Source organism: Eleutherodactylus coqui, chromosome 5 (assembly GCF_035609145.1).
Source record: "Eleutherodactylus coqui strain aEleCoq1 chromosome 5, aEleCoq1.hap1, whole genome shotgun sequence".
NCBI classification, from domain to species: Eukaryota; Metazoa; Chordata; class Amphibia; order Anura; family Eleutherodactylidae; genus Eleutherodactylus; species Eleutherodactylus coqui.
This window is the reverse complement of record NC_089841.1, coordinates 247,495,066-247,519,937: the sequence shown is the minus strand read 5'-3', so window position 1 is coordinate 247,519,937 and position 24,872 is coordinate 247,495,066. Positions and strand designations below refer to the sequence as shown.

At 44.5% G+C, this 24,872-nt stretch overlaps 1 protein-coding gene across 3 annotated transcripts in view; it reads left to right on the top strand.

The window, feature by feature from the left end:
- PALM2AKAP2 (PALM2 and AKAP2 fusion) overlaps positions 1–24,872 on the top strand; it is a 251,641-nt gene that overhangs the window by 60,284 nt on the left and 166,485 nt on the right. For all 3 annotated transcript variants that reach the window (XM_066604444.1, XM_066604443.1, XM_066604442.1), the window contains exon 3: positions 3,059–3,189. In XM_066604444.1, coding sequence (XP_066460541.1) covers positions 3,059–3,189 — 131 coding nt within the window. The remainder of the gene's footprint in view (positions 1–3,058; positions 3,190–24,872) is intronic.

The window sequence follows — 24,872 nt, the reverse complement described above, 5'->3', positions numbered from 1 at the left end:
GAGCGGGCGACTGCCTCCAGATTCTGCAGCGAATACCGCCCACAGCATGCTATGCAAAAGTGGTTCTTCATGCACACGAGCGGAAACCAATAGCAGTTTCCGCTCGCGGGTGAAAAATCACAGCATGCTCCATTTTTGTGAGGATGGCTTCCATGGCTTCCATTCCGTCTGATCTGCGGCCCTTCCACAATTGACATTGTGGAAAGGTCGCGGATTCCGCATCATCGCTGGGTGGTGACACAGGAAAAGCAGGAGTTTAAAAAAAATCCTATACTGTGCATGTCTGACGGCGAGCCGTGCGGACCATCTGCAGTACAGATGAAGATTCAAGACAGCAGGTACGCGCAGATGCCGCTGCTGTCAGGGCCGGATTCTGCATGTGGAATCCAGCTGTGCCATGCACATGCGGCCTAAGTGTTGAGAAAACTGCCTTTTCCTATAAAGAGCCTAAACAATTAATACATAAATGTAATTAGTATTGCCACCTGTGTAACGATCCAAGCTATTAAAATATCCCATTATGCATCCTGCGCAGTGAACACTAAAGTAAAACCGAACACGGTTCCAAAATTGTGACGTTTTCGGTCACCTCCACCTCCCAAAAATCTTAATAGGAATTATCAGGAAGTCATATGAACACCAAAAATGTACTATTTAAAAACTATACATCACCATGAAAAAAAACTTTCGCACCGCTCCCTCAATGAGAAAATAGTTTTTTAAAAGTAGTGAAAAAAAAACAACTATATGAATTCGGCATTGATTGTGTACTGATCCATAGAATAAACTGAACAGGTCATTGGCGTAGCTGCATTTTTCCAACTTCCATAATATGATAGGTGATGAAAGTCAGATTGGTGGGGGTTTCACCACTGAGACCCCCACCAATCCCGAGAACAGGAGTTCCATGTCCCTCTTGGCAGAAGCAACCCCACAGTGACGTCAGAATGAATGAAGCTGTGGCTGCACATGTGCGGACATAACCACGGGATACCAATGGAGGACTTGGCTGCTTTTATAACGTTGCTGCAGATTAAAGTGAATATTCACCTTCTATCACCGAGTCATTCTTAGATCTGAAGACCTGTGCGTTAGTCCTTACAGCCATTGGAACCCCATTTATTTTATACAGCGCTCCAAATCTGCCTGGCCATGTAGTTTAATGCTAAAATGTTGGCTACCTGTTTTATTACTGAGCTCTGTGTGTAAACAGTATGCAGCGAGCTCATCAGCACCATCTAGCTGTGACTGCACAGAGCCACAATTTTATCATTTGATTTCTGTATCAGAAAAGCAGAGTTTCAAACAAATATTAAATTGATCAGCACAAATTGTGGACCCTTCAGATTATGAATGCCAGTGTTCATGAATGGGAATTCACTTTAAAGCTTTCTGCATGTGAAAAATGTCACTAGGTATTTGAAGAACTGTTTTTGTTTTTTTATTATATTCCTTTGCATTTAATTGCCTTGTTATTATAAGAAAGCAATGTAAACTTTAATAATTTTTGATGAAAGCGCTTTAACGCCTCCTTTTCCAACTACAACCTTTTTTTTAATTAAGCGAGCTAATAAATATTAATACAATATTTTCTTTCTAAGCAGCAAGGTTAAAAATCAAAGCAGAATTCCTGTGCAGTGTTGTCATGGTAACTTACATTCGCTGTTATTTTAAAAGCGCAAAAGGCTGTAATTAAGACCGTAAACAAAAACAAGCTAAAATAGTTTTCACAAATGCTAAGCAGAAGACCGACAAGGAATAATCTTCACTTCTTCTAGTGCATTGCCAGATAATTGCAGATTACTTTGTGTTAGGAGAGGATGATCTGTTTCTTAAAAGGGTACATGCTGGCATTGTTATGCAAAACAAGTGTTAAAGGGGTTTTACAGCTCTAAATAATTGATGGTGTATCCTCAGGATGGGTCATTAATACTGCTACGGGGGATGGAGCCAGAAGCGGACAGCGCCTTACATTGTGCAGTGGCCTGGCATGGTAGTGCAGGCTGAACTCTCATTGATGTGAATAGGAGCTGTGCCTGCAATACCATTCCAGGCCACTGCATAATGTACAGAGCTGCCTGCTCCAGCTTCATACACTGAAACTGGCGACCCGCGAACAGCTGATCGCCCAGAGTCCCAGGTGGTGCACCCCCACTGATCAACTATTGATGACCTATCCTGAGGATCAAATATTTGGAGCAGGAAAGCACTTTAAATAAATGATACTAAACCAACAGATTATGTATAGATAGACAAGACTAAACTAAACGTAACCATGGCTATGAGCCAGAACACAAGTATACTTGTCCCTCCAATATTCACATCGGTGGCTCGATTACCTACCAGTAGGCCGGCTGCACACGACTGGGTTGGATTCGATGCAGGAGACCATAGCCGGCGACCCTGCGTACCTGTCTCTTCTTATCTGCATTGCGAATGGTCGCGGCGAGCCGCCATCAGACATGTGCAGTGCAGATTTTTTTTTCTTTTAAATCTTTCTTTTTCCCGTGCCATTGCTAGGCGATGACGTGGGTACCTGCGTCCTATCCGCAATGTCAATTGAGGATGGGGCGCGGGTCGGACAGCTTCCATTGACTTCAACAGAAGTGGTCCGTGTGGAATCTGCACTAAAATAAAACATGCTGCGATTTTTTTTTCTCCTCGATTCGCGGTAATCACAATTCGTTTCCGCAAGTGTGTAGGAAAAAGTAATTTTACATTGCGTGTTCCGAATGGCATTTGCTGTGGATCCGCAGTGCGGACGCGGACTGCGGATTCTGTTGGTGTGCAGCCGGCCGTAGTAACAACAGTGCTCCCCATCAGTAGTTGCATTGCCTTCTACAGTGATTGCAGTGTCCCCAATCTGTTCAGACCAGGGTACCCCGCTCCCAGCTGAAGAGCCGTATACTTGTATCTTTACGGGATAAAGCGGTTTGTATTGTATTTATTCAGCCTTTTATATAGCGCTGACTTATTTTGCAGCACTGAACAGAAACTGTTATTTTTATTTATTTTTAGGTTAAAATGTGTAATATGTAACCATCTGTCCTCGTTACAGTCCAAATCCCTCAGAGAGAAATGGCTAATGCAAGGAGCACCGGCTGGCTCCGTGGAAGAGGAAGAGGCTAGAAGGAGACAATGCGAGGAGGACGAAGAAAAACTAAAAGCGCTTGAAGAAAATGTCCACAGGTAAGTGTAGGGATCATTACAAAGTGTGTTATCTCTTCATCATCTCCTCCGGCTTTAGCACTATTAGGAATCTTTACCCACGAGCGTATATCGGCCGGCCGATATATGCTACGTTGGAAGAGATAAAACTGGTGAACGGGCGCACAAATCAAACGTCTGTGCGCCCGTTCAGACGGCATGGGTACCAGCGCATATACCCCCAAGACTACCATGCTGTCACCCCTTTCCCCTCCCTCCCCCTCGCAGGCTCACCTCTGCTCTCCTCCCCGCTCGTTCTTTGCAATGGGAGGGGGCAGGGGCGGAGCTGAATGCTGGCCTATCCCGCCTCCTCCCATTGGTGGCTATTAGCTCTACCCACATCCTACCCCTTGTCCACAGCCAGCAATGGGCATCTAGCTCCGCCCCTCCCATTCCAAAGAACAAGTGGGGAGGAGAGCAGAGGGAGGGAATTTAGCAGCCACGTTGCTAAACTCCCTCCCACCTCAGGACGCTGCCATGGGCTCTAGCCCATGCAGCGGCCGACGTATTGCGGCCCAAAAGATAGTTCCGGGACTATGTTTTGGGTCTGACCTAAAAATGCCCGGCGCTATATTGGCCTGGCTGGGTGCTTTTACGTCTCAGGAATACGCCTATGTGATCTGATGCATTGGAATCCAATGCATCAGATTACAGCGTATATCATCCGACTGTGAAAACTGACGGCCGATATGCGCTTATGGGAAAGACTGCTGTTTGTAGACTGCTGACTGCATGAAACAATAGTTACTCAATACTTTATTGACTAATCGCTTAAAAATCATATCTGACTATGACTCTTAGGCTGAGTTCACATGGGGCAGAAATCCTGCAAGGTTTCCGCAGGTGAAGTCCTGAGACATTCGGTGCGGGTTTAGAAATCTGCTCATTCTGCTGCGACCCATAGAGAGAAGAGAGCCCGCAGCAGAAACTGCGATACAGTTGACATACCGCGGCTTTGAATTCTACTCGTCATGTCCGTTTCAGCATAGCTAGGCCGCAGCGGACTGTCTGCAGGGTGTGGATGAGATTTTTGCAAATCTCGTCCACTTTGCCGCTTAGTTATTGGGCTTAAAACTGCAGGCGGAATTTCCGTGCGGAAAGTCTGCACCATAATTCCGTGGCAATCCCACCCCGTGTGAACCCAGCCTAAGGGCCCTTTTTACACAGGACGACTGTCGAATGCTTTCACACGGGAGCAATGATCGCTCAGTGAATGGCGGCGGAGCGCTTCCTGCCACCCGCCTACATTCACAGTAAACAGGCAGTCGTTCACAGATGAGGGGCTGCCTGTTTACACAGGCCGATTAACATTTGATTTTTATGCCTGCACAAACTCAACAACGACCAATAAGCGAATGAATTATTTTGTAGTTCAGTCGCCGGCAGCGTTTACACGATCCGGCAGCGATCTGAACAATCAGTGTAAAAGGGCCCTTATTTGGCTGCTGTTACCTTGTTTCACAATTAAGTTCCGGCTGTGTCAAAGTGTAACATAAATGCACACAATAGAGATTCTTTACAAGTGGATCATTCTTTGTTTTAATAAAGGTTTCCTAATGTTTACCAATTCAGGGTGGGCTGCAAACCGTAGATGCTGGCATCGCATCCTCTGAAGGTGCTCTTGCCTGATGAGCCGGCTGCCCTGCATATAATCGCTGCACGCTGACACGGTTCTCTGCTTCAGCTATAAAGGCCGTGTTCACTCGTTGAATTCTCATAAACCGTTTTCACAAAAGTCCTTTCAAAGATGGATGTACCGAAAGACACCCAAGACAGTTGTTTAGGGGATCAAGTGGGTGGAAAGGCTGAATAAGTAGAAGCATAACTTAGGCTTTATAGACCTTTAGGGCGCTCTCACATGGGTGTATTGTCATTGCGCGCACAATTTTCCTGCGTGCGACCTGCGATGCCAATAGCCCATGGCTTTGAATTTGGGTCACACAAATATTTTTTGCAGCATTTTACAATGGAGCAAAAACCATACGCAAAAGAAAAAATATGTATCTTAAAGCCATCTGTACCACGTCTTTGCTGATTGAATGTCCCTCTGAGGGCACAAGGAGGATGTACTCGGGCTTCGTTCTCATCTGCGTTGTGGAACTTCCGTTTTCTCTTTTATCATGGGAATAGGAAAACAGAATGCAGCTGGCGGATGACGTAAAGGGACGGCACCCGAGGGACCCCACTGACTATGATGGGGTCTATCGGGCGTCTTTCATGCTGTCCAGCATCTTATTGGCAGGATAGTGAGGCACGCTCCATTATTTCATCAGGGGGTTTAGGGCTAGATCTGCATCGGAGATTCTGAACCGTTGTCAGACGCAGATGTGAATGGAGCCTAGCACATAGCAGCATGTTAGTACACAGGGGGTTTACTTGCCGTCTGTGAACATGGACATGTATAGACCTCTGTAGGATTTTATGTGGGCCTGCACAAAAAGAACCAAATTGTTTCGAAAGTTAATTTAATTTTTTTATTCAAAATGTTTTTATTCAGATTTTAGAGATACATTAACAAAATATCGTACCGTAAACATATCACTACACTTGCTGTTTGACACCGCTTCATGTAAAGGTATACACAATATTCCCCTGTGATTCCGAGTATAAACTGACTGGCAGGAGGGTCTATGGTAAATACCGATGAGTCCACCAATATCGCTTAAAGGGGTTGTCCCGCGCCGAAACGGGTTTATTTTTTTTTTTTAAACCCCCCCCCCCGTTCGGCGCGAGACAACCCCGATGCAGGGGTTAAAAAAACCACCCGCACAGCGCTTACCTGAATCCCGGCGGTCCGGCGTCTTCATACTCACCTGCTGAAGATGGCCGCCGGGATCCTCTGTCTTCATGGACCGCAGGGCTTCTGTGCGGTCCATTGCCGATTCCAGCCTCCTGATTGGCTGGAATCGGCACGTGACGGGGCGGAGCTACACGGAGCTACACGGAGCCCCATAGAGAAGAGGAGAAGACCCGGACTGCGCAAGCGCGGCTAATTTGGCCATCGGAGGGCGAAAATTAGTCGGCACCATGGAGACGAGGACGCCAGCAACGGAGCAGGTAAGTATAAAACTTTTGATAACTTCTGTATGGCTCATAATTAATGCACAATGTACATTACAAAGTGCATTATTATGGCCATACAGAAGTGTATAGACCCACTTGCTGCCTCGGGACAACCCCTTTAATAGCTGAAAGAGCCCAGTGCAAGTCACAAGTATGAGAATAATAGAAAGAATACAGGAAAGGTGTAAGAATGTTAGGGGGATAACCGGGGATGACAAAAGGAGTAGGCGTCCGCCGCAGCAGGGAGGGCTGCATTTGTTACATAACCTCTTGGATAGGAAGTTTGATCAAGTCTATAGGGGTACAACATCTAATTGGAGCCAGGTGGTCAGATCACTCGAGTTACGAAAGAGTAACCAAGCCGTCCAAGTCGCATAGAATTTTTCGACTCTGTTACCATCAGTTGCAACCAGCTCTTCCATTTGGGAAATATGATCAATGGTTTCCACCCACATAATTCTTGTAGGGGGCAAGGATGATTTCCATAATTTTGGGATTATCTGATGCATAGCCATAAGAAAAAAATTTGAGAGGTTGTTTTGTTAGTTTTTGACACGGGTCCTGGGAGCATAGATAATAGGGCTGCCTCCGGTGTGAGGACCGCTGAATCACTGTAAACCGCGTTGTAGAGGCTGGTAATCTCTCGCCAGAGAGGAAGGATCAGCGGACTGGACCACCAAATATGTAAGAAACTGCCTCTTTCCTGGGAGCATCTCCAGCAGGTGTCTGGGGATACATCCGAGCTAATCGTGAAGGGGTCCTCTGCCATTGGGATAGTATCTTGTAAATCGTTTTTTGAAATTTAGAGGATACTGAAAGGGAGCGTGTCATCGTGAAGGACTTGGTCCGGACCTCCTCTGGAAAAGATTTCCCAAGCTCCCTCTCCCAGTTCTCCACACACTTCACCGTGTCATTATGGGTCTCCGCCGTCAACAAGAGGCGATACAGTACCGAAACCCCTGCCACTAAGGGGTGGAGGAAATGCATAGTTGTGATTTAATTTTTTTTAGACTGCAGATGCTAAAATGTTTCTTTTGGGTGAAATTAAATTTTGGTTTTTAAATTTGGAATTTTGGGGCCATTTACTGTGAGTGTAAATAAATAATCTGTCACATTTTAGTGTTTTTTTTTTAACTATATCATTGATGCATGCCTCTGGCCAGTACAAACTTGGTTTTGATTTTTCGAGGCCCTAACCCGTTGGCTGTCAGTCCTGCCCAGCTTATTTGCTATGGACATGCTACGCAGTTCCTGCAGGGAGAAACTGTGTTAATAACCATCTAGAGCTAATTGGCAAATGGTGTTTCAATTAAAGAGATGAGCTTGGAAGTGTTAGTTTCAGATTTTCCCCATTACATAAAGGCATTCAAATCCTGGTTACTGACCTATCTGTTCTTCTCAAGACAGATTAGTTAGTGTTAACCATGCATTTTCGACATGCAGTCCTTCCTATTTACCCAAGTCCAATTTTAATTAAAGCAAAGTACAGTTGGATCCCTCTGAGTTCATTCTGTAGGCCTAGAAGATGTCAGTCTGTTATTGTTGCAGTACAGCAGCCAGATAAGTAGTAAGGAATAGTGTGTAGGTCGCATCCCCCCCAGGGGTTGCAGTGAGAGGACCCTCTAATGGTCATATTTGACTCTGATCTCTCTTTTACCCCCTACATCCAATCTCTGGCCCGAACATGTCAGCTGCACCTCAAGAACATCGCAAGAATCCGCTCTTTTCTCACTGTGGACACGCTAAAAATGCTTACTGTTGCCCTCATCCACTCCCGACTCGATTATTGCAACTCGTTGCTGATCGGCCTCCCCTGCACCAGACCCTACCCTCTCCAATCCATCCTGAATGCGGCAGCCAGGCTCATCTTCCTGTCCAGCCGCTACTCGGATGCCTCTGCCCTGACTGGCTGCCCGTTAAATACAGAATTCAATTTAAACTCGCCACCTTCATCCACAAAGCCCTCCACAGCAGCGCCCCCCTATATCGCCTCCCTCATCTCAATCCATCACCCAGCCCGGGCTCTCCGCTCTGCTAACGAAACCAGACTGAGCGCCCCTTTTATTCGAACTTCTCATTCCCGCCTCCAAGACTTCTCCAGAGCAGCACCGGTCCTCTGGAATGCACTACCAAAGGCTACCCGAGCAATCCAGGACTCGCAGAACTTCAGGCGTGCTCTAAAAATGCACCTCTTCAGGGAGGCATACCGAATTCCCTAAACAAACCCCTCTGTACTCCGCCTGATAACATGCTCCCTGACCTACTGACTGCAATCCCTGCTAGCCATCATAAACCGCTCCTGCAGTCATACTGTTTCTGCCATCACACGGCTAAATGTCTGACCATTGTCTATGTGTATAACATCGCTCACTCTCCACCTCGCCATACCGTGCACATCTCCAGCCCCTTTACCCTCTGTATCACCCCATTACTTGTAGTATGTAAGCTCGTTGGAGCAGGACCCTCACGCCTAATGTTTCCATCAATTGATTACTATGTAACCGTGGTTCTGTAATGTTTGTACTTTTGTCTTTCTGTATCCCCCGTCTATGTAAGCGCTGCGGAATATGATGGCGCTATACAAATAAAGATTATTAATAGAACAAGCAGGGCCTAAAGAGAAAAGAGAGACTTAATGAGTATTAACAGGAACGGCTGTAGTGACTGCAGGTGAGGAGGTTTACGAGTAGCCAGGGCCCAATAAAGAGGTCTTCAGAGAGTGGGGACAGGGATGACTACCAGAAGAGCAGGGGGTCTAAGCAGATTAGTTGTTGCATTACAAAGACCTCTGCGTATAAAAGCCCGTGCAACAACAGAGAAAGCAAAGGCCGCAGAGGACTGTGTAGTCAGGCCAGCAATTCAGCAGACCCAAGTCCCTGGCTGCAGAAGAAGGGAGAGACTATCTGTGGTAGTTCAAGCCAGAGGTGCACTTACTAAGAGTGGCCCCTGAGGACCCAGAAGGCCCAAAAGAGTACCGGCGCGTGGGAAGAGAGTAAAGTTTTTTGTTGAGCCCCAATTGCACCATTACAACATCTGCAACCTTACATGGAGACAACGTAACCGTTTTTTCCTTCAACTATAACACATAGGGGTTTTGCTTTGGAAGCGGCATTTACTAACTGTGGAAATATTCGACCACATCTGGATACACCCAAGGGGTGCGTCCTCACGGGATTTATTTCTGCTGTGAACTTTGCCGTAATTCCACAGCAAACTGTGCAGCTAGTCTGCGCCAAAGTCTGCGTATATCACTTACAAATAGGCAGCAGATTTTGGTGTAGATCTGCCGCCGATATCACCTTATCCATCGCTAGGGGCGAAATCTGCACTATAAATCGGCATGCTGTGGATTTGAAGTCTGTTAACCCTGCGTGTGGATGAGAGTTAGTAAAATATCATCTACTACACTGAGTTATGTGGATTTTCCACATACTTCACAGGCCGATTCTCCATGTCTACGTTCCTTGTGGATGGACCCTAAGCTTTTCCTTTTTCCTCTCTTTAGAGCCCAATCCTGGTTATTTTGTGAACCCGGCCTAACAGATTAATGGAATTTCATGCGGTTTATATATTTTGTGCTGTCATTTTTCTGTTTTCATCCCTTGACTTCTTACTTCACCCAAATTAAGGAGCTCCCAGGATTCCTTTCTGTGCTTGTAATGCAATAAATGCCTGCAGATAAAACCAGTGCTGAAATTAATTAGTGACGTGGGAAGCTTGTGTTCACCATATGACTGTCTGCTTCAGTGACTAGAACAGCCGGCCCTTATCGCACTGCCAACGCCAGCCAGTGCTTCCTGCTAGCAGCTGAAATCACACATCCACGTACAAAGGGTTATTCCTCAGCGGATTCAGTGGTGGTCTGTCTCATCTGTAAGGGGCACCAAGTAACACTTTGCTAAGTGACATATATAAATGTTCAGGCCACATGACAGGAGGTTCAGGCACTGAAGAATCCGACCAGCGGCTCACAACTAAATTTCCTGGAGCACAAATAAAATGGTAATGATTTTCAATGGGTTTATATAGTAATAATGGTACATACTATAATTGGATCACCGTTACTAGTGGGTTACTGCAGGGGGCAGCATTGGAGAGGTTACTGGTGAGGTACTACAGGGGGCGGCATTGCAGGGGTTACTGGTGAGGTACTACAGGGGGCGGCATTGCAGGGGTTACTGGTGAGGTACTACAGGGGGCGGCATTGCAGGGGTTACTGGTGGGGTACCACAGGGGGCAGCATTGGAGGGGTTATTGGCTGGGTTCCACAAGGGGCAGCTTGGTAGGGATTAGTGGTGGGGTTCCACAGGGGGCAGCATTGAGCCCTTTTCTTTTTAATATCATTATTAACGGCCTCGTAGAGAGATTGTACAGAAGTACTATGTAAAGTAATTACCACGAGAGGACAGAAGGCGGTTGCAAATGGATCTGGATAAGCTACAACAAACTTTCCCTGCCTGCACTAGGAGTGGCTGTCACTTCTGCTGACGTCATCAGGACCCGATGACCGCACCCTAACCACAGGCTGTTGTTAACAGTTTGCTTCAGATGTTTCACCCGGGTCATTATAAATGTTTAGGGTGTAGAATTAGTGTTGTAGCATTGCTGTCGGTAATGACCCTGCCACTGGGATTGACCCCATTCAGTCAAGAACATCCACTTTATGAACATGAATTTTTGTCATGATCCATTTTGGTACATTTCTTGATGCATTTTATCAGCATTTATGAAAACCAAGAGTGGATCCATCGCTCTGTCCACCATTTATACTTCTACTGTTAATGAACAGAAACCTGCTGATACGGAGACCTATTGGTCTCCTTTTTAGTAGTTAATGGCCAAGTGGAGTTCCAATCAGGTCCTGTCCAGGGGTGCCATTTTTGGGATTTTTATTACAAACTGTGACTGGACTCCTGGGCAGTGGCTATAACAAGGTCCAAATAGGACCATAGTCTGCTTCAAGTAGGTAATAAACGCGCCATTTTTATATAAGCTCATGTGGCAGAGTCACCACTGGTATTTGTTACCTACCCGTATATACCGGCGTATGACGACTTTTGAACCCCGAAAAATCTGCTCTGAAGTCGGGGGTCGTCTTATGCGCCGGTAATACAAAAAAAAAAAAGTGTAAAAAAAAAAATCATTACTCACCTCCCCCGGCGTTCTGTCGCGCTCCGGCAGGATGTCGCTCGCTCCTCGTCCCCGGCGCAGCGTTGCTTTCTGAATGCGGGGCTTGAAATCCCCGCTTCCAGAAAGCTAGTACACACGCCGGCAGCCATGACAGCATTGAATGGCTGTGATTGGCTGAAGGCGCACGTGTGTTAGCAATCACACCCATTCAGTGATGTCATTGAATAGTGTGATTGGCTGAAGCCACGTGTGTTTTAGCCAATCACAGCCATTCAATGATGTCATTGAATAGTGTGATTGGCTGAAGCCACGTGCGCCTTCAGCCAATCACAGCCATTCAATGCTGTCATCGCTGCCGGCGTGTGTATTAGCTTTCTGGAGGCGGGGATTTCAAGCCCCGCATTCAGAAAGCAACGCTGCGCTGGGGACGAGGAGCGAGCGACATCCTGCCGGAGCGCGACAGAACGCCGGGGCAGGTGAGTAAGGATTTTTTTTTTCTCCTCTGTATACCGGCGTATAAGGTGAAAGTTGGGGGGTCGTCTTATACGCCCCGTCGCCTTATACGCCGGTATATACGGTAAATAAAGTATTGCGGGAATTGCAGTATATAGTTTTTTCCTATACGTTCGTATCCTATATATATGGTATACAAAAAGTGAGATGTTTGCCTAAACCCAAAGTGCATATATGTGATATAATTATATGACATTCTATGAATAAATAGACTCCTCTATAATTAACCGCTTTAGTCGCTGGTTTTACATCCTAATGATTATCCTGCGGCTCCCTGTTACATTGTGCTTTATGCTTCTCCACATTTCCATTTTATACTAATTTGTTTCTTGTATATAATTAATCTTTGAAAAAATTGGAGAACTTCGGCTGTAAGGGAGATGAGCAAAGTGAAGCTAAAGTAGTTAGTCAAATGTTATTACTGTTAGGGTGTACCTGAAGAGATGACGTAGTGTTGGACAGTCCAGTTAGAGAAGTGATGTACATGCTAGCGTATTAAGAGAGTAATGTAAGCAATAATGTGTATGAGGAAAGGGATATTCAGGTCTGGCATAGGAAATGCAATGGTTTATTCCATAACCGCACAGGTATACGGAGGATTGTAAATGTGTATAATGCAACTAACTACCGTGGATGAGAAGATTTTAGGCCGGCTTTACACTGAAATATTTGCTTGCTCAATACGTATAGAATAGAATCCATTGATGTCAATGGGTTCGTTCACATGCACATATTTTGGCGTGTGCATTTTGGCCGCACAAAAAAAGATAAAACGGGCTCTGTCTTTTTGCGTATTTGCGCACTAGAGGTCCCCATAGAAGTCAATAGGGGTGCGCAAATGCTAGGAAATGCGTGAAGCACTGTGTAATACCAGTGGAAAAAGAACACATCTGGAACTAATTAGCCATCATAGTCAGTGTGTGTTTGTCTCCGGCACACAAAAAAACATGAAGAGGTTCAGTAGTGCACGACTCGCGCAAAAAAGCCTTGTTCATAGTGCAAAAAAGTTGCGCAAAGGCATGCGCAACTGCGCTTGTGCTCGTGTGAAGCCGGCCTTATAAGGAGAATGCAAAGATAACTGATAGTTACTGTATAACATACAAATGAGGATTGTGTGTAACTATGTAGTTAGGAAAGTGTAATATTCTCTCTTGTGCCCCCTATAAATGGTTCCAATCCCATTTGTAGTAGCCATGTTTTTGGTGGTCACCACCAGGTATTATTCTGGACATTACGTGTGTCTGCTGGGTGTAGAGTCGGGCATATCTGCCCCATAGGGTGGTGCCTGTTGGAAGTATAGGAAGCAGGGTGTGGTATGCACATGTGGTTGTATTTCCTGTGCTGGTGATATGTTCAAGAGGTGCAGACGGTCCAAGCAGAGATAGGTGCCGTCTGTAGATATGTGCCGTGTATTAGAGCCCTGTAATGCCTGTTGGGTCCAACTTGAGCTTGTGAGTCTCCTGTCTGGAAGAGGAGAGTAACCAAACAGTTGGACTGTTGTAACTGTAGTTCTTGTGATCCGTGTTCAATTGCTGAAGTCAGACAGGGCCTTACACTAAAGAGGCACCGACTACTAATCAGTGTGAACTTGAAGACAATCCGCTTGGGGGTGGTGGCAGCTCTTCATTGAATGTGGCTCAGTGGTTAGCACTGCTGTCTTGATGTTCCAGGTTCAAATCTCATCAAGTGCTACCTCAACTTTGAAAAACTCTTTACAGCTGTAGTGGCCCGAAGTACAAATATCTGGCCCCTCCATAATAGTCTGTAACTGCTGTAAATGTCACGTCTTTAGTGTGAATGCTCTGTGCAAATTGTCTTGTCATTAGTTATGTGTATTGCACAGCTGCAGCATGCAAGAGGTTAAAGGGGTTGTCCCGCGGCAGCAAGTGGGGTTATACACTTCTGTATGGCCATATTAATGCACTTTGTAATGTACATTGTGCATTAAATATGAGCCATACAGAAGTTATTCACTTACCTGTTCCGGTGCTGGCGTCCTCGTCTCCATGGTGCCGTCTAATTTCAGCGTCTAATCGCCCGATTAGACGCGCTTGCGCAGAAGGGTCTTCTCCCTTCTGGTCGGTCCGGGCACGAGTGGCGTTCTGGCTCTGCCCCCTTCTACGCATCATCGCGTAGCTCTGCCCCGTCACGTGTGCCGATTCCAGCCAATTAGGTGGCTGTAATCGGCAGTGGAACGCAAGACATCCACGGTGCACCATGGGAGAAGACCCCGCGGTGCACCATGGGAGAAAACCGCGGTGCATCCCTGGGAAAGGACCGGCGGCCATCTTTGGAAGAAGTTTTATAAGTTGCTGAAACGCTAGAATGGTGAGTAGAAACCTTCTTTAAACCTTCTTTACACGTGTACATTGTAATGTTTGATTTAGAAGGGGGACTGGGCAGAAAAAAAAATGTCACTTTTGCCTCGGGACAACCCCTTTAATGTCTGGGATATGTCTGGAAAATGTAACAATTTGTGTTGTCACATGAGCATGCAAGATATATGTGAGTGCAAGGTGCAAGTAAAGAGAGTTCTGTTCTAGTCAGTCAGATTGTGGTGAAGAATGGAAGCAGAGGAGCGGTACCCAGGACCCCTACCCTGAAGAGAGAGAGAAAGTGAGTGTGAAGAAGAGAAGAAAAAGAGTGAGTCCGCTGTGCAGTGTCCCGAAGCTCCCCAAAAGTGAGTGTTCAGTGGAGTGTTCTTGTCCTCCTCCTGGAGTGTGTGTGTCTAGGAGCGGAGTCATACAGGTAACTCAACTGTAGGCCCCGTGTCATTCGGTGTTTACTCCCTGACCTCGGTCCTTGTCTTTCCTGCATTGGTGTGTGAAATTTCCCACAGACAATTGTGAGACTGTATCAAGCTATCTCTTTTCAAGTAAACTTCCAGTTGTTGACCATTCCCAGCAACTGAGTTTATCAAGTTAACCGTGTGTGGACTTTCTTATTTCCCATCGAATATCCCTCGGAATAAGGAATGGTGGCATCACCCATGACAGAATTCTTCAGGCTTTCCTTCTCCTTTGGAGGAGAAGGGAGAAGAAGACAGAAAAAGCATGATGGCTTAGTCATTACCACTGTTGCCTTGCTGAGCTGGGGTCCTAGGTTCAAATCTAACCAAAGACCACATCTGCATGAACTTTGCATGTTCTCTTCTCTTTTGTGCTTCTTGTTTTCCTCCACCTCTACAGAAGAAAGAAGAAAGGAAGAAGCATGGTGGCTCAGTCCTTAGCACTTCTGCTGGAGTTGTATGTTCAGATCTGACCAAGGGTCATGGCTGTATGGAGTTTTTCAAAGTTGATGTTGCCTTTGATGAGATGTGAATCTAGGACCCCAGCATTGCAAGGCGACAGTGCTAACCACTGAGCCACATTCATTGAGGAGCCACCACTACCGCATTATTCTAAATGCTGAAAAACTGAAAACAAACTGATGCTTTTCATTTCACTTCCGTTTTCTTATTTCTGTTTTTTAATTAAACTAGATCATTTCAAAAACCGCTTGTGTGAATGTCACCTAAAATGTGTAAATAGCTTGTTTTATTATTAATACTTTTAGCTAAACATAGATAAATATTTTGAATCCATTATTTTTACCATGTGGAGGCTTTGAGCTCATGTGAGGCAGGGCCCTAGTTTGGCGTGGCGGTTCAGCGTGATATCATCTCCATTAAAGTTCCTCTTACTGGGAGGATTTTCCCTGATTGCAGATAATAGCAGTTTATGTTTAATTAAAACAGATCTCCTAGTCTGGCTCCAATTAACATCTGAGGTGCCGGCTGAACACTACTAGAATATTTATTGGCTATTGATTTGGATACAGTGAACATAAAAATTAACAACAAAGAAGTTGAGTCGGTCCAAGATTTCATCTCCCTTGGATTCAAAATCGATTGCAACGGGCAATCTGGACCTGAGATTAAGAGACGGATTACACTTAGTAGGAATGCAATGCAAGGAATGAAAAGATCTGGAAAAGCAAGGATATTAGCTTTGTAACAAAACCCAGACTGGTCAATGCAGTCGTCTTTCCCATAACGACCAATGGTTGCGAAAGTTGGACGCTCAGGAAAACAGACAGAAGGAAAATTGATGCATTTGAACTCTGGTGCTGGAGCAGAATGCTACGGATACCTTGGACCGCCATGACAACGAACAAGGTAGCGTTAGATCGCGTCAGACCGAAAATATCACTAGAGGGCAAAATCACCAAACAGCGGCTCTCTTTTCTTGGCCACATGATGTGCGCTAACTCACTGGAAACAGTACTGATGCTTGGTAGGCTCAGTGGGAAGAGAAGATCAGGACGACAAGCAGTGGTTGGACCCAATGACCAACTCCCTCCCAACTCTACCATTCTATGATTCTATGACAAAGAACAAGATGACTAGATACAATCAAGGCCACCATGTACATGTCAATCGCGGAACTGAAAGATGGAATGCGTGGAGAACATTGATCCATAGAGTGACTGAAGGTCGGATGTGACTGAACGGATACTCATCATCATTGATTTGAATAAGTAGCAAACAAAAATCCAAAAATCTCATGTTATACATTTTTTCTGCAAAATTATCCAGCAAGAAACAACCCATTGACTACAGATACCCCAGGCCTATCACACAATTACATGATCTACAGCAGGTTTATCACATCTCCTATCTGGTTTTGCAGCAATGTAACGTCCTTTATAAATTCCATACACTGAATTGTATGTTCAACTAATGTACGGCAAGAGGACTCTACATACATTATTCATAGGGAAAGAAATGCACATTTCCTGAGAGCTCTACAGAGAACGAGTCACTAGGACAGACCTCGTTCAGTGAGGTAACCAGCATGATGCGCTAATGGACTTCCCCAACTAATTCTAATTCCATCCAGTAAACAGCCTCTAGAGAGTCAATTTGGAGGGGGAGGAGGGAGGGGTTGAAAAGAAAGATTTCTAATCTTAATTCCTAGTTCTGAGGACTCGCATGAGTTTCCATGATCCATATGCTTCATAACGTCTCAAAAACGCGTCAATGACTGTGTCACATGATTTTATCAGAGCTGTTGACTGGCTGAGATGGGTCGGTGATTCCAGGGAGCCTGCAAGTGTTCTCTTCTTCAACCAACCCTGTGTAACATTTTGGGGGTCATTTTGAGGTTGCAATTGTTCCCACTTATGTAAATCTCTAAGGGCCTTATACAGATTTTTTTTTAATGCTAACAGGTCTATTCTAGTGACAGGTTATTTTTAATATTGCCCTATACCACTACTTGTCATGTTAGTAAGCGACGACTCTTGATTGGGGGTTGAGAACTATATAGTAACATTCCCAGTTGTACCAACCGCTCAGTGTTAGGGTGACTACCCACTACAGTTTTTTTTTTACTGCGAAATTCGCAGCGTTTTTGTTCTGCAGGAGTCTATTTTGCGCGATAACGATTTTAACATTACAAGTCCCATAGACCCCTGCAGAAAAAAAAACTGTAGTGGGTAGTCCCCCTTATGTAGGAACCTGCAGACAGGTTCATTTTCCTACACATTAGTAACATTGACCACATACTGGATTCTCTGAGACTCTTTCCATTAAATCAGTAAACAATGTCTAGAATAGCCTCTAAAGCCCCTCGGCATCCGCCTAACACCTTAGGAGCACCTTTCTATTTGTATGAGTACACAGAACTGTCTCTTTTTAACGGTGTAGTGGGACATGGTAAGCTGTTTACAGGGAATGTATCGTCAGAAAATGACCTGTATTGTAAATCAGGTTTTCATATTAAACCAAGCTTTTTAAGAATTTCCGGTGACTTTTATTTAACCATTTGACATCTATATTTAAGAAAAACTCCTAAAATTGTGCAGTTTTCCCACTGACCACTAGGTGTAATAATAATAGGCTAACACTTCTCTATACGTTGTATAGAGAAAACATTTCATCAGTCATCTCATTATCATCACATCCAGGATTGCAATAAAAGATGACAAATTTAGGCTTCATTCACACGGGCGTGAGGATTTTCGGGCTGGCCATGTCATGGCCACAGTGTGGCCGAAAATCGCATGAATGAGAGGCAGCCGTGACCAAGTTATGGTTGCAACTCCCGTTTTAACACCCGTTCAGACGTCCAAGGTACACCACATATACACCGCAGCCTCGGAATGCTGTCGGCCAGGGGGTGGGCCCGAACGTTTTTTTTTTTAAGCTGGCCATCTCTTGCTATACATTTCTGGATTATGTTGAGGACCGATAAAAGGTAAGGAAGGACACCGCTGTATGTCCTATTTATACTTGTATATATTACAAACCCCCCAACATTGGGACGCTGTGTAACTTGTAAATAAATGTAAAGAAAAGAAGAATGAAATGATACAGAACTCTCATATAACCATATTTTATCCACAATAGAGCATCGGAGGGGGAAGCGAGACCTTCTTCCATTTCATTTTAAAAGATTATCTGCTTTTAGAAATTGATGGCAGCAACACATCTCACAAACGTTGGGCGGGCCGTGTCTACCATCGTGTAGCAACCCCTCTGCTTTATACAACAGTCTGTAAATGGCTGGGAAGTGAGGAGACCAATTGATGGAGTTTTGGGTGAGGAAGGTTGTCCCATTCTTCTCTTATGGAGGATTCCCGCTGCTCAGCAGTCCTCGGGCGTCTTTGCTGTTTTTTTCGATTGATAACGCACCAAATGTTTCCTATTGGCGGACGGTCTGGACTGCAGGCGGCCGGTTCACCCCGGACTCTTCTTCTGTGAAGCCGTGCTGTTGTGATGGGTGCAGTATGTGGTTTAGCATTGTCTTGCTGAGATATACAAGGTCTTCCCTGAAGGAGACGTTGTCTGGATGGAGCATAAGTTGTACTACAACCTCTATATACTGCTCAGTATTGATGGAGCCTATCAGGATGTGTAAGCTGCCCGTACCATAGACATTAATGTAACCCCAAACCAGCAGAGATGCAGGCTTTAGAACAGTGCGCTAATAACAGGCTGGACGGTCCCTCTTCTCTGGAGTACGCAGGACTCAGTGTCTGTGGCTTCCAAAAAGAATTTCACATTTTGATTCATCTGAACACAGAACAGTTTTCCATTTTGCCTCGGTCCATTCTAAAGGGGGTGTCTGAGTTACAGAACTTATGTACAAGCAGCTCACCATTCTCTCACGTAACAAATAAGCATACACTCCCCTCTCCCCGCTCCCGCTGTGTGCTGCAGCCCTGCTTCAGGTCTCCCCTGCCCTGTTTATGGGACGTCACAGGTGCTGCAGCCACGAACGCTCAATTGCTGAGCTCTGTTATTGGCTGCAGCACTGGTGAGTCCCATAAACCGGGTGGGACTTCAGGCATCCGATCTACAAGATTACTGGGTTTCTCTTACTGAGAAGAATCACAAATTACTCTTGATGGAAGGTGGAAAAAAGACCAAAGTGCTTTCTGTTTTTCATTACTAGATCCGAGAGCAGAAAGGATCCCAACACGGAATATATTACTAAGTCACCTTTTTAGGCATATCTTCCTGTTTTTGGTTGAAATGAAATAAAAATAGTATCACTACAAATAATGTGCTTTAATAGACCTGCTGTATCCAGATGTGCAGCTGTAAGACGAATCTGCAGTTAGAAGGTTAATTACATCCAGGGCTGACTCATTACCAGAGCTTTGGCGACATATTTTCCGGCGTGGAAGTAGTATGCGATGACACCGTGATATTCCGTTTTCTGATGATGTCATTAGTGAACTGTGCCCCGTTACGCCATTAACGTTTTGCTTGCTTAAATTTTTAATTGAATGTCAACCATTTATCACAAATATGAGTTATACTTTTCGTATAGTTTTGCACCTCTTTCCAAAATCTGTACATTTTGATTCTTTTTCCTCATTTACAATAATGAACTATGGGGGAAATCTATTAACAGACTTGTGCCAAAATTCTAAAGTCAGAAAAAAAAAATCACAATTTTGCGGAAATTGGAGATTTCCATGCAAAAGATGCAACATTTAGCTTTTTAAAAAGTGGGTGGAGCTTAGTACCAGGTGGGGTGGCTGTCAGTCTTCTACATTTATACCATTTATTACTGCTGAATTTATACTAGCTATGAGCTGCTGTAGATGTTTTTTTAGCACATGGGCCCCCCGAGATATGCTTAACCCCTAAAGGACATGGTCTATTTTGGGCTTAAGGACACAACGATTTTTGGCGGATTTTCATCTACATTTTTCAAAAGTCATAACTTTTTTACTTTCCGTCGACGCGGCCGTATAAGGGCTTGTTTTTTACATGGCGAACTGTAGTTTTTGATGGTGTCATTTTTGGGTACATAGACTATATTGTAAAACTTCTATTATTTTTTTTTATGATCGCTGGGAGAGAAAACACATCAATTCTGCCATAGATTTTTGGGTTGGTTTTTTTTTTACAGCGTTAATCATGCAGCATAAATGACACAATATATTTTTTCTGCAGGCCTGTATGATACCAAAATTCTTATATTTTTTCTGCTTTCTACTTTTCTGCAGTAAAAATGCTTTTTTTGGAAATCATTTTTTTTTTCTTTTTTCTTTTTAAGTCGCTGCATTTAAAGTCCTGTAACTTTTTTATTCTTCCATGGATCGAGGTCTGTGGTGGCTTATTTTTTGTGAGATGAGCTGCGCTTTTTATTGCTACCATTTTGGTGTACATAAGACTTTTTCGATCACTTTAATTACTTTTTGGGAGGCAAAATGGCCAAAATTAGCATTTTGCCTCAGTTTTTTAGCGTTTTTTTTTTGTCTTTTTGCCATGCAGAATAAACAGCATGTGCAACTTATTGTATGCGTCGTTATGGATGAAATGATACCAAATATGTGGGATTTTAATTTTTTAACCTTTTTTTTTATGCTGATATGACATAAAGCACCTAAAAAGGGTTGTTTTTTTAAAACACTTTCCCTTAGATTTTTATTTTTTTTTTACACCATTTGTGTCCATATGGGGGACTTACTCCATACCAGCTCTGATCGCTGTGATAAGGCATTGCAGGACTTCTCTCCTGCAATGCCTTATCGCTTATTACAGCGATCATAGGCAGTGGTAATACAGGACGCCTGTAGGTGGCATCCTGTTATCATGACAACCAGCCGGGCTCTCTGCGATTATCTTGCGAGAGCCCGACAACGTCACAGAGGGAGCATCTCCGATGCACCCCTGCTTTTGGAGTAGGAGGCCGGTTATCGCTGACAGCCGACTCCTGCTCCCGGATAGCACGAGATCACTTATGATCTCGGGCCATCCCCAAGACGTAAGTTTATGCCCTGCTGCGGGAAGTAGCCCGCTGCCAGGAAGTAAACTTACGCCCTGGAGCGAGAAGGGGTTAACCCTCTGCAATCCAATTTTGGACTCAGGGTTTCCTAGGGGGCTTTCCTTTTCTGCCATTATACAATGGTGCCATCTGCTGGCTAGAGCCAGTACTACGGTATGGGACATGCTGGAGAGGCCCCCAACAATAGGGCGGCCAGTAATATACAGTAAGAATACCCTGCCAGTGCCAGATGTCTTCCGACCTCAGAGCTGCACAGCCTTCAATCAGAGTGTCTTTAGACGTCAGACAGTGGATTGGAAAGGGTTAATATAGTAAAAGGTGTGTGCCTCTTAATGTGCTGGTTTGGAGTCGAAAGATGAGCATAATATATTAAGGGCTCCTTCACATTGGCGATCACGATATCGCTGCAAGAAAATTGCAGTTGTGTTTACACGATTTTTTATCGTCAGCAATGCTTTTTCCTAACAATAATCTCGTATTGCAGCGCTGCCGTCCGCGATTTTCTTGAACGAAAGTCAATGGCAGTTTTTAATGTTAAAAACTCATCACATCGTACGAACATCTGAAGTTCGTGCATTTCGATAAATTGGAGGCTCCATAGGGTAACATGTGAGAAAAAAAAATCGCAAAACATAGAAAGGTAGAACACGGCGCGATTTTTTTTTTTCACGCCACATCGCTTGAGTGAAAACATCTCAAATTGGAATGACCTCATTACATTTGTTTCATAATTGCAGCAAGTATGCAATATCATTGTGCGCCCCACGTGTGCTTTTCAAGACCCTGGGAATGTATTTTTTGAATATTATACTCACCTGCTCCCATAGTACTGTCAGCTGGTGAAGTTCCCGCGTGGTCCAAAAATCTGACAAAAATGGCGCTCTCCCATAGACAGATTTGTAGACCGTGCGGACTCACTCTCACATCGCTCAAAAATCTCGCAATTTTCTTGCCTGTGTGAAGGCATCCTAAGGGTACTTCCACACATGAATCGCTGCCGGCATTCCACTGTGGAAATCCGCTGTGGCCAAATCTGCACCTAAAAGCTGTGGATTTGGGTGAGTTTTCAATTGCCGATGAGCTGCGGAATGTAATGTTCTTCAAAAGCGCTGTGGATTCATTGTGGAAAATTTCTACACTGTGTGAAGGAGACTTTTAGAGACCCCTCGACATGGCTTGTACTGTAAATGCTGCGGAATTTCCACAGAGATTCCGCTAGCAGAAATTCTGCAGCATTTCCGACCCTTGTGAAGGCGGCTTAAGACTGGTGTATATAATAAATCACATAGATCACGCTGTGCGCATGCACATGCAGTACTTACATGGTCTGACAACTTGTGCTTCTGTGAGAGCAAAAGTATAAGTCCCTTTTTTAAACCTAAAACGACAGGTTTGTACTGAAAATCTACTCTAAACTGCTGCCCACTAGGGGGCTCTTTACATGGAAAGAGATGGCAAGTAGCAGAGATAGCAAGAAGTAGAAAAGGAAGGAAAGAGGGAGACGACTCAGGTTGCCCATAGAAGTCTATAGAGTAGGGGGGAGGAGGAGAGAAGCAGAAATTCACACAGATGGGCTGTTCATAATAATAGCTATTTATGTAACTCTCCACTGCTCAGTTCCTCTCTAGCATCGCCCCGATGATATGTCTGTGTGTTACAGACAGGGAGTGGACTCTGCATGTTTCTTTATGTGCGGTGAATAGAAGATAGCATAACACAAGACTTCCACCAGCAATGCAGAAAGAAGTGACAATCGCAGTCTGCTAGGTGAATATGGTAATCACTACATAATATAGGTAAAATAATGGCCCCATATTCCCAGTGGTATTCCCGATCTACACACGGCAGCTTATTTTGAAAAGTAATCTAAAAAGTTCGATTCGCTGTATTCCGATGAACATATATGGAGTTTGGAAGGAGAATTCCCTTTCCCTCTCTTCTCTGCACACACTGACTAAAAAATGACAGCTGTAAACTCAGTATTCCTGACTCCAATGTAAACAACTGTAGCTCGGGCTCTGTAAGGGCTAGGGGCATGCTCTTGGTGTCATTTTAAAGCCAAACATCTTTTAGAGTGCTACTAAAATAAACGGAGCTACAGCTGTTTATAGTATTAGGAGCTTTGTGTGTCCAAAACTGTAATGTCCTTTTCCTGCAGGACTGAACTCGTCCTAAACTGCCGGGGGTTAATAAACCAATGTTCCTTTAGGTGTAACTGTCTGCAGTAAAATGATAACTGTAGATGACTTGCATTTATTTAGTGTTCGTGCCATTTACTTTTCTTTTGCAACCATGTAATAGGACCGAGTGTCGCTGATCCTCTGGAAGTTGTGTGCCAGACACCCACCTATGTGCTTAGCGGAGTGTCAGCCGGCAGCATAAACATGGCGGTGGATGATGGCTTTTATTCAGTAGAGGGACTGTGGAGAAAATATTGCACCCGTTCCTGAATACAGAGGGGCGCAGTCGTTCTTCACTATTTTGTTGGCAGTATGATTCAAATTGCCACAGACCAGTCGCATGCCTGGTCAGCTGATCTAGGTAATAGGCTCAAAGGGAACCTGTCACCTCCATAAAGTTATGGTGCTGTTTGGGGAGGTGACGGGGAGCTTGGGATGTATTTTTCTTTCAAGCTCGCCCGCCCCGCCTTTTCCTCGCTGTCCGCTGGTGAAGTCTGCACAATCTAAACATCTGTCTATGGGAGAGCGCCATTTTTGACAGATTTTTGGACCACGCGAGAACTTCCCGAGCTGACTGTAGTATGGGGGCAGGTGAGGATAATAATCAAAAAATACTTTCCCAGGATCTTTGAAAAGCACACGTGTGGCGTATAATGACATTGCATACTTGCTGCGCACCACCCATCGCCATGTACTATCTTGGCATGTATGTGCACGTAATACGCACCAAGATAGAACATACTGCAGTTTTTCTTATGCATGTTTTTCACAAAGTTCATGTGAGCAGCAACATGGCTGCCTATGAGAGATTGGTACAGCGTATTCTGCGTGCAACACCCGTGTATGGAATACGCTATACCGACCTGGTCATGTGAGCCCGGCGTAATGTACATTGCATAGTATGTAAATATTTATAATTAAACATGATGTATAGCAAAAATAGTGCGTTAGCCAGAAAATGTGATGGTGAATACTGTGTGTGTGTGTGTGTGTGTGTGTGTGTGTGTATATATATGTATGTATGTATGTGTGTGTGTATATGTATGTGTGTGTGTATATATATATATATATATATATATAATGCATCTCTGTATGTACTTTTGTCTTTTTTATGCAAGAATATCTAACATCCCATGTTATTAAACATATAATGCCGTACTTACATTTTAGTGAACTTGAACATAAATTCCAGTTATGGCCACAAGGTGTCCTGCAATACTACAAATCTACCTGAGCAGTGCGTTCGCCATCATCTCACGTGTTATTTACCCAGTGTTCACACTGGTTCTGCTCATCAGGTTTATGTTGTCGGGCAAAATAGTTTGCTTAACAATTGTACCCATAATATAACATGGAGGCTCCACACCAAACCCTGTGCAGGAAATGTGTTGGTCCCCATGCCTTTTTCCACTCCTCTTTACGGCTGGTGGCTGGGGAGGGTGTTTTCTGTGCAGGTATTTCGGCCACTTTCACTCTGCAGTATTTTGCATCA